Source organism: Miniopterus natalensis, chromosome 18, assembly GCF_054644295.1.
Source record: "Miniopterus natalensis isolate mMinNat1 chromosome 18, mMinNat1.hap1, whole genome shotgun sequence".
In the NCBI taxonomy this organism is placed as follows: Eukaryota; Metazoa; Chordata; class Mammalia; order Chiroptera; family Miniopteridae; genus Miniopterus; species Miniopterus natalensis.
Window position 1 is genome coordinate 26,829,072 of NC_142098.1, and position 12,586 is coordinate 26,841,657.

The window sequence follows — 12,586 nt, forward strand, 5'->3', positions numbered from 1 at the left end:
CTTGTCTAGGTTTTCAAGCAGCAGAAATGAGGAAGCAGGTTTTAAAAAAAAGCAAGGACCTCCTGATTCAAGTAAAGGTAACTGGAGGTAGAGTAAGAAAATAAGACTAGCCGGCGGTTGAGCGTTGACCTAGGATCCAGGAGATCAAGGTTCGATTCCGGGTCAGGGCACATACCAAGGTTGTGGGTTTGATCCCCAGTAGAGGCATGCAGGAGGCAGCCAATCATTGATGACTTATCTTGGCGTTTCTCTCTCCCCCTACCCCCCTCTGAAATCAATAAAGATATTTTTTAAAAAAGAAAAGAAAGTGAGACTAAACATAAAGTACAGGCAGGGGGCAGTGTCCTATCCTAGCTTCTAGTCCAGCATTTACAAACATAATTGGTGGCTGAGGGAACATAACTAACCAAGACACATGTGGGAACTCCAGAGCAAGCAACAAAAATTCCAGTCACAATTGCTGCGTCAGGCTGGCTGGCACTCCAGGTAACAAAGTGGGGCTAACCCACCAGCAATGGAGAGGAGCACCGAGCCTAAGCCTTCAAGAAACCAAGCAAAAGTTGGCTCAATTCAGCACTCCTAACCAGATCAAAGAAACACCACAGTGCCCTAGCAGGTTTGGCTCAGTGGTTAGAGAGTTGGCCCGAGGACTGACGGGGCCTGATTGATTCTGACCAAGGGCACGTACCTTGGTTGCAGGCTCAATCCCGGTTGGGTCAGGGCGTGTGCAGGAGGCAACCAATGAGTGTGTCTCTCTCACACTGTTGTTTCTCTCTCTCTCCCTTCCACTATGTCTGTAAAGCAATGGAAAAAGGTTTTCTCAGGTGAGGATTAAAAACCAAACAAAACACCATGACCACAGTGCAAGGCTAACATGATCTAAGAGTTGGCCATGTGGTCACACACTCAGCTGTAGACCACTCGGGTTTGAAAATACCAGAGGGAGGGGAAGGCTGAACCACCTGTGCCAGGCCTTTTCTGTGTTCATATTCTCATGGTCAACATGTGACAGCCTCTACTGCTTCTGCTCTGTCAGGCAGCATTTCCAGGTCTGCCAGCTCTGGACACCCGAGTGTCTCAGAATCAGGGGTCACAAATTCAAATGGCCAGAGGGGCTAGGCAGACAATGCAAATGTGTGAGCTGGCCACATGGGGATAGTGAGCTGCAGAGCATGTTGTCATCTGAATAGGGCCACCCCTGCTCAGCTGCAGCTGGTAAGTTGCCTCATGGGGACCCAGGCCCAGCATTACCTAATCTGAATTTTTATGTCTACTCTTGATTTTTAAATGTTGGCAGCAGAGCAAACCAAACAGCTGCAGGTAACATCTGGCCCACAGGCCTCCCAGTTTGAGACTCTGATCTAGAGGCTGGACAATACAAAGAAATGCCCAAGCCCCTCCCCTCAAACACCCCTGGCCACACTTTCGAGGCTCTGGGGGGAAGAAAGGTCTCACAAACCTAACTGGAGTATAGGCCTAGGCACAGTGGCAGCTGGTGACATAACCTACCACCTAGTCTGCTGAAGAGAAGACAGCAGAGAAAACCAGGTCTTTCTATGGGAAGCAAGCAATGCTTTCAAAGAGCCCAAGAGTCAAAGAGGCAATCACTCAGGTGGCTCAAGAAGGGACAAGGGTTTATTGGCCCACCTCCAGGTCAGGGACGTGGGCTGGTGGCTGGGTTCGGCGTTCTCACATTCAGAGGGAAGAAAAGGCAGCAGTGGGACCCGCCTGACTGCCTTCGCTCGTTCTGATTTACACAGCTTGGTGCTCACAGACTATCTTCTCCTCCTGCAGGGAGGCCACAGGGCTCAGGATGCTGGCCTAGGAGTGCGAATGGCTTGGCTTTACTCTTGGCCTTGACAGGCAGAGCTTGGGCTGGGGATCCAGGGCATCAGCCATTCAGTTCACAAGGAGCAAAACTTGGGTCTAAAAGGAACAGGCCATGGGGACTTCTGCAGGTCTGCTGCACCAACCCCACAGCACGGGCTGCTCCCACTCCTTGATGCTTCCAGGTGATTTTAACTTTATTTATAAACAAGAGGAAAATCCAAGCAGCATTAATTTAGGGGAACAAAAAAGGTTTTAAAAAAACAAACATGGAGTGTGGTGGGACAAGGAGTTGGCGAGCATCCAAAAGAGGAGTAGAAGTAGGAAGAGCCAGTATTCCACCAGCTGCGGAGCGTGCTTCTGCGTCTCTGCGGCCAGGGAGCCCCTTCCTTCCTGCTCCTTGGCTGGTGGCCAGACAGCACAGGGGACACTGGAGTGACTTTAGGAGGAGCCCTGGAGACCCGTCTGGCCACTGACATGAGGAGTGCATGAATTTACCACAATCAACTTTCCACCTTCACCGTCACCAGAATGAAGAAGCTTTTAACTCTCCTGTCCAAAGTCCTCTGAGAATTTCTTCACTTTCAGGAGGTCTTCTGCATTCACGGTGGGCCGGGTGGTGGCCAAAGACCGGAGCATGTCCGACTGCAAAGACAAGAGCATGTGGCTGAGGAGTAGCCAGGCTCCAGGTCCTCGGCCTCCCAGCATCACACACCCATGGAGTCTAGGGTGGGAAGAGGCCTGCCTGGGAGGTCAGCCCTACCCCAAATGCAGATCTCCCTCTGGTTGCCTGGCTTTGCCTGAATGCCTCCTGTGACAGATCTCTTCCCTCCTGAGGCAGCTTCTGTCATTTCCAGATGGGCCTACTGCCGGTCCAAGGGAATCTAAGCTCCAATGATCTTGCTCTCATGAGAAGCTCTTTCTAACTGCACACCCACCACACCAGCCACAAAGGCAGACACTCGCCATATAGAATGGGCAAGACCATCGGCAAGACCAGGATAAGGAGAGGTTAAGACTAGCCAGGAGAGGCTGCCTGTTCAACTACATCAAATCACAACGTGCTGACATACATTCGCTGGCTCTTCCTGTGTACAAAACAAGCTAAATCCATGGAATGAGGCAGTCACATAACCTAGCCTTTTCTCTTTTTGCTGAAGAAAATATAATGCTATTACTAAGGCTTCCATCCTGTGCCCTCACTGAGTCTAACAGCAGGAGCCTCAGCTACCCAAAGCCCCAAAGGCCATTCTCTAGGAGTCACAACAGCCTAGGACAGAAAAGAGGAGAAGCTTATTTTTGGATGCAAGCCCCCAATTTTCTGGACTGTGCAGTCCTTGCCAGCTGGCCACTTACCATGCAAACCACAGGCTCTAAGAGTTTGTCACTAGGGACATCCATCCAAGTCATCTCCATAGCCCCTGGGTCCCCTGGTGAGCATGGGGTCAGGAGGTCATCGATCATAACGCTAGGGTTGGTGCGGGAAGGGCCACAGACCTGAAACCAAAGAGAAATCTGATTGGCTTGGTTTTTGGGGAAGGAGCAAAACACCTCAGATTTCTGAGTCCTGAAGAGAAGGTAATGGCAGGATGGGAACAAATGCCTGGGATTCTAGGTCATAAGTCTGAGGAGGGATGGGCGCCTTCAAAACTCTCGGGCTAAGTAGTCAAAGTGGCTGGAAGTCTGACTTCAGAATCTCATGATTACTATGGAATTCTAGCCACTGGTCCTCCAGAACCTCATTTTGTGGCCCCCAGATATCTTGGTATCTTCCTCTTCCTCATTAACTCAAATCTCACCACAAATGCAGTGACATTAAAAATGTTTTTCCAACTGAAATGTGTTCCATTGGCAACATTCTCCTAAATATCTGAAGGCTCATTCCCTCACTTTCTTCAACTCTTGACTCAAATGCCACCCAGTGTGGCCTCTCCTTGAAGAGTGCAACCTGCTCTACCCCCTCCAAACCTCAGAAATGCTAGACCTCCCTTCCCTGCTCTACCCCGTCACCACCCTCTGAGAAATGAGTCTGTTTTGTTTGTTCCCTGTCTCGCCCACTAGAAAGGAGACTCCTGGAGGGCAGGGACTTTTGTCTGCTGTGGTCAGTTACAAATGTCTCTTCAGCATCTAGAACGAGACCAGACACATACTAGGACCCTTGGTGATACTTGACAGAGATCTGTGTGAATGGAGTTCCTCCTTAGGGTGTGTGACTTTGTACCCACCACTTTCAAACACTGAGTAGGGCCCACCACACACAACAGCACAGCACTGACTGCGGGAGTGGCAAAGGTCACTGCCATGGTGCTGTCCTCTAGGTTCACACAATCTGAGATTATCAGACTCAAGGAAGAACTACGGGGAAGGGGAGAGCAGGTACCACCCCAGCCCCTGGAGCCAAAGGGCTTACTTTGCTCTTGCCCTTGGTTTTCCAAGAGACTCACGATGTGTCAGCTGGCAAAGAAAGCTGGTATCCCCTTTCCTGTGACACTTTCTCAGCAATTTCTTGCTGGCTCACTCACCTTTTTGAAGTGTGTTGCTGACTGTACTTTTCTAACAGGCTGCATGAGGGAGTCGCGCACAATGATGCTGATGTCGGCACCTGAGTAACCCTCTGTCTTCCGGGCCAGCTCGTGGATATTGGCGTCCGTGAGGCTGTGGGGAGTGCTACCCAGATGCAACCGGAACATCTGGGAACGGGCAGCCTCCTCTGGCAACGGGATGTAAATCCGCTTTTCAAACCTAGAGAGCCAAGCACATGGCTGGACTTGAGAGCAGACGGAGGAGCAGTCTTAATGCAAAGGCACAAAGGGGGCCCTTCAGAGCTGGCTTCACTCAGGGCTCTGCTCGTCATGCAGACACGAGGAGCCTCCGGAGAAACAGGGTCAGGCTGCATCCCTGGCTGCTAGCAGGGGGTTGACCATGGCGGGAAAAGACCTCAGACCCTGGCTCCTACTGGGGAAGACTCACCTCCTTCTAATGGCCGAATCCAACACCCATGGGATGTTTGTGGCACCAAGAACCAGAGTCCCATCGTTGTTATTACCCACTCCTGTGGACAAGGAAACAGACGCTGACTCAGAACACCTGTAAGGATCGGTCAGACCTGCTGGGAAGACCCTCAGGTGTCTTAACCTGACCTGAAGCCATCCCTGTGCCACCTCCAGCAGCGGCCTACCAGCTTCCTGGAGCAAAAAGCCTGGCTACCCTGACTGCCTTGGGAGGGGCAGAAGGGTGGTGGCAAAGACTGCAGGGACCTCTCCAACATGAAGGCCTGAGGAGATGGAGCTGAGAATTGCTTCTCTGATATTTCCCTCCACCCCAAGGACAATCATATCCAGCTGCAGCTAACTAACAAAACCCTGGGCTGTCTTTAGGTGGACCAAGAACCAGGGAGGAAACCCAGAACTAGCACACGCACCCTGCATCTGGACCAAGAACTCTGTTTTGATCCTTCGGGCAGCTTCACTCTCATTTTCATTGCGGGATCCGCAGAGGGAATCCACCTCATCGATAAAGATTATGGAAGGCTTGTGCTGCCTGGCCAGCTCAAACAGGTTCTTGACTAGCCTGTGAAGGTGAAAAATGGGGTTGGGACCTGGACAGCCACACACACGCCCAGCCAGGGTCCCAGTCACCACTTCTCTCGCCCTTGCCATGAGGTCAAGACTATAGTCATGCTTGGATTTCAGAAAAAATAGTAGTGACAAATCCTCTGGCAGCACTACACCAAGAGGAAGAGCAAGCCTGGTATCAGCTTTAATCCTGGCAACCCCATTCATTAACTCTGGATTTAAGACAAGTTGCTTTCCTTCCTCTCAGCCTCAGTTTCATCATCTTCAAAATGGGAGTTGGTGTGGTGAATATGTTAACTATATAAAGTCCCCAACAGCGAATACTCGCCTGATACCCAGTTATTGGGAGTGCCTTTCTCTTCCCTTCATGAAGACTCATCTCTCCCAAGTTCCCTTCCAATTTCAGCTGTCTTGGTCAGGACAGTGTCCCACCCAATGAGCTAGCAAGATACCCTTTTGCTGGCTACTTCTCCCTGACATCCAAGAGCAGTTTCTCTGGGAGGTGACTCCAAGGCCAGGGAAGCTGGACCACCAGCAGAGAGTGCTGGGGATGCCCAGAGAGAAGAGCCTGGTGGCTGACTTACTTCTCACTCTCCCCCAACCACTTAGACATCAAGTCTGAGGAGGACACAGAGAAGAAGGTGGAGTTGTTGGCTTCTGTTGCCACTGCTTTAGCCAGGTAGGACTTCCCTGTGCCAGGGGGTCCAAAGAGCAGTATCCCTCGCCAAGGGGTACGCTTCCCTGCAAGAAAGAATAAACTGGACTGAGCTTCCTTCTGACTGGGGAAGAGGAACAGAAAAAAGCAGAGGGGCCTTAGTCACTGTAAATACAGTTGGAAATGAAAAGTTCTACAAGAAAACTGATTCTAAGAGCAAAGGAATAAAGGGAACTAAATTACCTGCCTAGGCTTTGTCTTAGCCCTGGCTCATGACCCCTGTGACCTTGCAAAGTGACAGTGGCTGGCACTGGTTCCTGACCCTGCCCACCCACTGGGATGGCCAAGTAAAAGTTCTAGTTATAAAGGTGTTTCTGACACCAGAGAGAAGCCAAGGATTAGATGATTGCAATGGGCAGGCCCTGGGGCCTTTCCCAAGTGGGAGCCCATGGGAAGGCCAGGCCTCCTCCATTAAGGGCAAAGGGAGTCGAGTCGCCACCTGCTCCTGGACATCTTCGGAGTGAGAGCTCAGAGCTTGCTCTCTCTGTAAATGCCTGTTATTTTTACATCTGGCCCTATAGTGGCTCAACTCTTACCTGTGAACAAGTGTGGGAATTTAATTGGCAAAATGACAGCTTCTTTGAGGGCCTCCTTGGCCACCTCCAGCCCGGCCACGTCACTCCACCGAATGTTGGGCTTCTCTATCACAACGGCACCTGAAGAAAGAGGCAGAGCCTTGGACCCAGAGCCCCGACCCACCAGGGGCGCTCACCACATCCCCCTCCCATAGCCATGGGGCCTCCAACCTCTTACCCATCAGTTGTTCCTGCAATTTCTTTTTCTCTGGATTATCCCCTTCACTGTCACTATCACTGCTGGGAAAGGAGACAGAAGATGACAGGCTGGAGCAAGAGGAGGTTGGTAAGGAGGCTCTCAGAGTGAGGCCAGGCTCTGGCTGCCAGCACAGTGATAAAGGGATGCTTTCCCTTCTCAACAATGGTGAGAGATCCACAAACAGGTACCCCGAGGACATTCAGGGCCTACAGTGGATCCTCCAGCAAACTCTCGTAACCCATCCTTGTTTTTTCATTAAAGGACTAAGAATAGAGACATATGCCCTTTCTAGAGACTGGTGAGGGACATGTGCTTTGGCCGGACTTCAAGAGCTGCCAGGCAAGGCAATCAATTGCAGCTCTCATACAGACTCAAAACCAGATAGCAAGTGGCTCTGACTTGGAGAAAGGGTAAGTCCTCTGAAGTCTACAGGGGAGCAGCTGGAAAAGGAACAGTCACTGACCATCCCCTACCTGTCCCTGGCCAATCCCTGTCTGGATGTGATATACCATCCTCAAAACTCTTGCAGCTCTCTTGGAGATGTTTGGCCTTCTGCCCCTTCCTTGGTGTGTCTCTCACTCCAGGGAATCCTCTCCATCCAGGAGCAGAGCCTCTCACCTCCGGTGATGCAGCTGACACAGCACCCACCTCTCTCCTACTCCATGACCTTCCTGCCCAGGATCTTCCCCTCACCTCCAGGACACCATTGGACTTTGTGCTCAGATAACTGGAATCTCCATGGTGGGCACACCATAAACGTGAGGAGAAAACTGCAGAGGGAACACTGGCTTTGGAGTCAGAAACATTGACCCTGGGTATGGGTCCAGACCCCATCAAGTCCCAGCTCTGTGACCTTGGCAATCTCTGAACCTCTAGTCTGCTGCCTCATAAATCAGATAGAGGATAACTGATGACAACAGTAGCTGACATTTGTTTAATCCTTATGTGCACCAAGCTCTAGTCTCAGGGCTTCCCCCTATCATTTCACCTGCTCCTTAGAGCAACACTAAGAGGGAAGCCCCACTATCTTCCTCCTCCTACAGATGTGAAGCCTGAAGGCACAGGGAGAACATGGCACTTGTCCAAGGTCACACAGCTAGGAAGTGGCAGAACCAGGTTATACCCGGAGAGTCTGGCTGCAGAGTCCAAGGCTAGTAACCTCCGCACTGGCTCCCCATCCCAGACCCAATGAGATAGTGCGCGTGGAAGTAGTCTGTAAAGTGCTTGACAAAAGCAGCTATGGGCTGCTGTGAGTAGACTTCCCCAAAAGAAGGTGCCGTGGAAGTCCAAGGCTGCACTAGCACCAAAAATAACAGCAACAAAGGAAAAGGGCACATGCTCGTGGGGGTTCTGGCCCCGGCCGGTTCTCCACTCCTCAGTACTCACCCCTTGCTCTCACTCTGATGCTCTTTGACTGGCTTCTTGCCTTGCTTCTCTTTGTTCCGTAAATAATCCTTCAGCTTCTCCGCCCGGTCTAGGTACTGCATGCACTTGGCTCGAATGCTCTCCTTGGCCTTGTCGTTGTGTGCCTCATCTGCAAGAGGGGAACCGGAGGGGCCCGTGAGCCGCCGGGGCGCGCACCCGTGGCGCGGGGCTCGGCACCTGGAGGTGGTGTGGCTCACATTTGATAGCGTGTAGGAAGTACTCCACAGCATGCTGGTATAGCCGGAGCGCCTCCTCATAGTTCTTGGCTTTATCTTCTTCTGTGGCTTTGGTAACCAGATCAATGGCTTTCTGGAAAGGCAAAACAAATAGCTCAGTGCTTCCCAAGGGGCCCAGAAAGCCCTCGGGATCCCAGGAGGGAGGAATACACTAATGAGAGGTGCTGCCAGGCCTGGGAGTTAGTGAGTCGCAGACCATTACGTTGGCCTGCTTTTCCAACAGCAACTAGAAAGGCCTTAAAGCATGCTTTTAAAAGACAGCCATCCCTCCTCATGATGCGCTCAGTACAATGAAAGCAACCTTCTTCTCAGTCCTCACTCTGGACTTCAGCAAGTGAAAACCTGGTGAAGTAGCTCAGGCTAGGGCTCAAAGGGAAAGTTCGCTTTCTATTCTGTGCCTCAAGGGGAAGAGAAACAGACCCTGACTCAGAGCCTGAAACAGGGAAACACCAAAACCCACTGATTCCTGTGATGTTCAGCAGGGAGGCCAGAAATAGCACTTGACCCCGAGGGCCAGAGAAGAGCCAGTCAGCTAGGAAAGTCCCTCATCGACCTGGGTTTTATGAGACGGACTTAAAGGGATCTATTGGCCCAACCTGCCTCTCTAGGCTCAAAAGAGAAGACAGTTTAATCAAGTTGATACCTAGGGAAAGACTACTTAAGACACATGAGCCAATGTACCAGTATCTCCATTATAAAAAGTGCTTGCTTACCCCACACGCATACTCGTGCTGCCCTCTGGAATCTTTCAAGAACTCTGTGAGAGTGTCTTTGTGTGTCTTATAAATCCTGTAGGCCTGTGCTCTAGACTGAACTTGAAGCATGCTGGATCTTTCAGGCAGCTGCCCCACACCTACATGTCCAGTTTTAGAAACCATAGCTTCACCCACCCAGGGAGCGTTACCAGAATTATCCTCCTCAAGCTGATACAGCACTAGACACCAGGCGGACAGATCTCACTGTTATATGTACAGTTCTGTCCACAGCAAACAATAAAACTACTGACCAGCTCTTGGCAGGGCCCAGGCATTTGCGCAGCCCTTCTGCATGTGAAAGCAAGGAGTCTCAGAAAGAAAGATATAGCTAGTTCTACAAAACTAACAGATGGGTAGGTTAGGCCAGGTTGATGTTAACTCACCAGGTTAAAGAGATGAGGGAAGGTGAAAGAGTGCAGGTTACAATTTTCAAACTTCAGCTCCCTCTACTACCTACAAATAGAGAATGGCTAGGAGCCCTGGACCTTCTGAATGATTAGCTTAAACACAAGCTTCACTTGTCTACCCTCTCCCCCATGACGGCCCTTCAGATAACACATGAAAGGGGTATTCCTGTCCCTGGTGGATTCCCTTCTCTACAACAAACACCCCCAGTTCCTTGGACTTTTTCACTTTATACCAGCAATTTTCAACTGGTGTGCCACCAGAATTTTAAAACATGCAATACCTGACTCTTCAGTCAGGGGCACTGACCTCTTTTCTCTTATACTGTCAAATAAAAAAATGACAACAGCCCGGTCAGCGGTTGAGCATCGACCTAGGATCCAGGAAATCGTGGTTCAATTCCTGGTCAGGGCACATGCTGGGATTGTGGGATCAATCCCCAGTGGGGGACATGCAGGAGGCAGTTGATCAATGACTCTCATCATTGATGTTTCTATCTCTCTCTCTCTCTGAAATCAATAAAAATATATTTTTAAAAAATGACAACAGCCAACACAACAGCAGCTACACAGTATGAATGAATCAAAATTATACCTATTTTTTTTGTTAGACTGGAAAAAAATATATTTTTTGGTGTGCTGCAGAATTTTAGTAATTAGTTTATGTGTGCCATGAGATGGAAAAGGTTGAAAATCTCTGCTCTATATGCCTTCTTGCTTAGGGTTTGTCATTTTGAAAGGTGGGGCTCAGAACAAAAGACCAGGTACGCTCTGTCCTCCATGTGGCAGAGCAGGCCCATCCCTTCCCCACATCTTGATAATTAATGCGCCTAAGATTTTCCCGGCCACCACATACAGCTTTTCAAGTGCAAGAGGCCTCAGCTGCAATTTGGAGAGGAACACTCTGCATAACAGGAGAGTAAGGTGACAAAACTGCCAGCCCAGCTTCATCTCTAGTAACACGTATCGCAAAGGATAAGGGTGAAAGGGCTGCGGCGGTGTGCTGACAGGGAGCTGGCCAGCTTTCTGCAAGGGACCAGACAGTAAATATTTTAGACTTTCCTGGCCACACAGTCTCTGTAGCAACAACTTATCCCTGCCTTGGTAGCCCCAAATCAGCCATAAATGAGTGAGCAGGAATGTGTTCCAATAAAACTTTATCTATAGACACTGAAATCTGAGTTTCATGATTTTCATGTATCATGAAATATCCTTTCAGCCTTTTAAAAATGTGAAAACCTACATTACGTCACAGGAAAGAAGCCAGTCACAAAGGACTTCATTATTGAATAATTTCTACTTATATAAAATGCCCAGAGTAGGCAAATCTGTAGGGACAGAAAGTAAATTAGTGGTTGCCAGAGGCTGGGATAGAGGGATTGGCGGGCTGGGGACAATGACAGCCACAGGGTTCAGGGTTTCTTTTTTGGGGTGGTGAAAATACTCTAAAAGTTATTGTGGTGATGGTTGCACAACACTGTAAATATACTAAAAACATTGAACTGTACACTTTATATGAATGAATTGTATGGTGTGTAAGTTATACCTTAATAAATGTTTTTTTTAAAAAATATGTAAAAAAAAGCATTCTTAGCTCACAGGCCATACAAAAACTGGGCAGGTGGGATCTACAGGTGGAAGTTTACCCACTGTTGCCACTTCTTCCTCCACCTGAAGTGGAGGCCATCCCTCCTCCACCTCCAGGAATCTGAATGCCTTCTTACTTAGGTCTGTCCTTTGAAAGGTGGGGCTCAGAACAAAAGTACAGGTTTGATAATCCTGCCAAACGCCACTTCTTCCATGAAGTCTTGCCTAACTCCCGCAAGCACTGCGCCCGCCATCACTTACTGAGCACTTGCTATGTAGCTGACACCATGTTAAGAATGCTTTACCAGAATTAATCAAGAGCCACCGTCACAACCACCCTACTCCAGACTCCAGGATCACGTAACTAACCCAAGGTCACATACTAGTGAGTGGCAGAGTCGACATTCAAACCCAGGTCTGAGGCGGAGCATGTTTATGTTTTCGGGCCCAGCAGGACTGGCAGCACCTGGAGGACGGGTCAGTCATGCATCCAGGTGGCGCCACCCCGGCACCACCCAACACAATAGAGGGAATGAATGAAGGGTCGCTGGCCGAGAAGAGGAAATCGGAGACCAGGGAAGAAGCAGGGGCTGTTGGGAGGGAGGCGGGAGGAGGGAGAGCGAGCAGCCGGCCCGCGGGCCCGAGCTTCCCGGGCGGCGCCTGTGAGGCCCGCGCCAGGCTGAGCCCCTCGGCCGAACTCGGGCGCCGGCTGCACGCAGGGGCCTCGGGGCTCGGCCAGGCGACTGGGCCCGGGCGTTCTGGACCGGAGGTGGCCCTCGGCTCCGAGCGCGTAAACACAGAAACCGGCGGGGGCGGCGGCGGGGGCGGCGGCGGGGCGCCTGGGCTGAGGAGGCCCCCGCCCGCCCGGCTGCCGGTCCGCAGGCCCCGCCGCGCCTCCTTCGGCCTCCGCGAGCCGGCCGGGCCGCGCCCAGATACCTGGAGGGTTGGCGTTGTCATTTCATCTCCTGGGTCCGCCTCACACCCCGCGGTGCTGCTTGCGGCTTCGGTCCGGCCTCGGAGAGCCGAGGTGCTAGATACGGCGCGGGGAGCCCGATGGGTCCGCGCGGGGCGCGGGGAAGGGTGGCCGCTGGCAGCCGGAGCCGAGCCGGAGAACGAGCGAGGAGCGCGGCCCAGAGCGGTCGGGCCCGAGCAGCGCGGCTGCCCCCCGGCGGCCACGGCCCGCACTGCAGGCACCGCTCTCCGCGGCCGCGGGCCGCCCAGTCCTGAGCCGGGCCATGGGCGTGTCGCGGGGGGCGTGTCGGGGGCGGGGCCGAGAGCCCAGCGGGGG

The 12,586-nt window shown here is 51.5% G+C and overlaps 1 protein-coding gene across 2 annotated transcripts; it reads right to left on the bottom strand.

Moving 5' to 3' along the window:
- Positions 1 to 1,617: 1,617 nt before the first annotated feature.
- Positions 1,618 to 12,371, bottom strand: VPS4A (vacuolar protein sorting 4 homolog A). 2 transcript variants are annotated; one of them, XM_087827506.1, is made up of 11 exons: positions 12,235 to 12,371; positions 8,514 to 8,625; positions 8,278 to 8,425; positions 6,871 to 6,929; positions 6,654 to 6,773; positions 5,987 to 6,143; positions 5,249 to 5,397; positions 4,798 to 4,879; positions 4,350 to 4,569; positions 3,184 to 3,324; positions 1,618 to 2,472 (listed from the first exon to the last, which is right to left on the bottom strand). In XM_087827506.1, the coding sequence occupies exons 1-11, from the start codon at positions 12,253 to 12,255 to the stop codon at positions 2,371 to 2,373; spliced, it is 1,311 nt and encodes a 436-aa protein (XP_087683632.1). In that variant the 5' UTR covers positions 12,256 to 12,371; the 3' UTR covers positions 1,618 to 2,370. The 2 variants fall into 2 exon arrangements, with proteins under 2 accessions (XP_087683632.1, XP_087683631.1); XM_087827505.1 differs by having other exon boundaries at positions 6,871 to 6,932.
- Between the last annotated feature and the right edge of the window lie 215 nt (positions 12,372 to 12,586).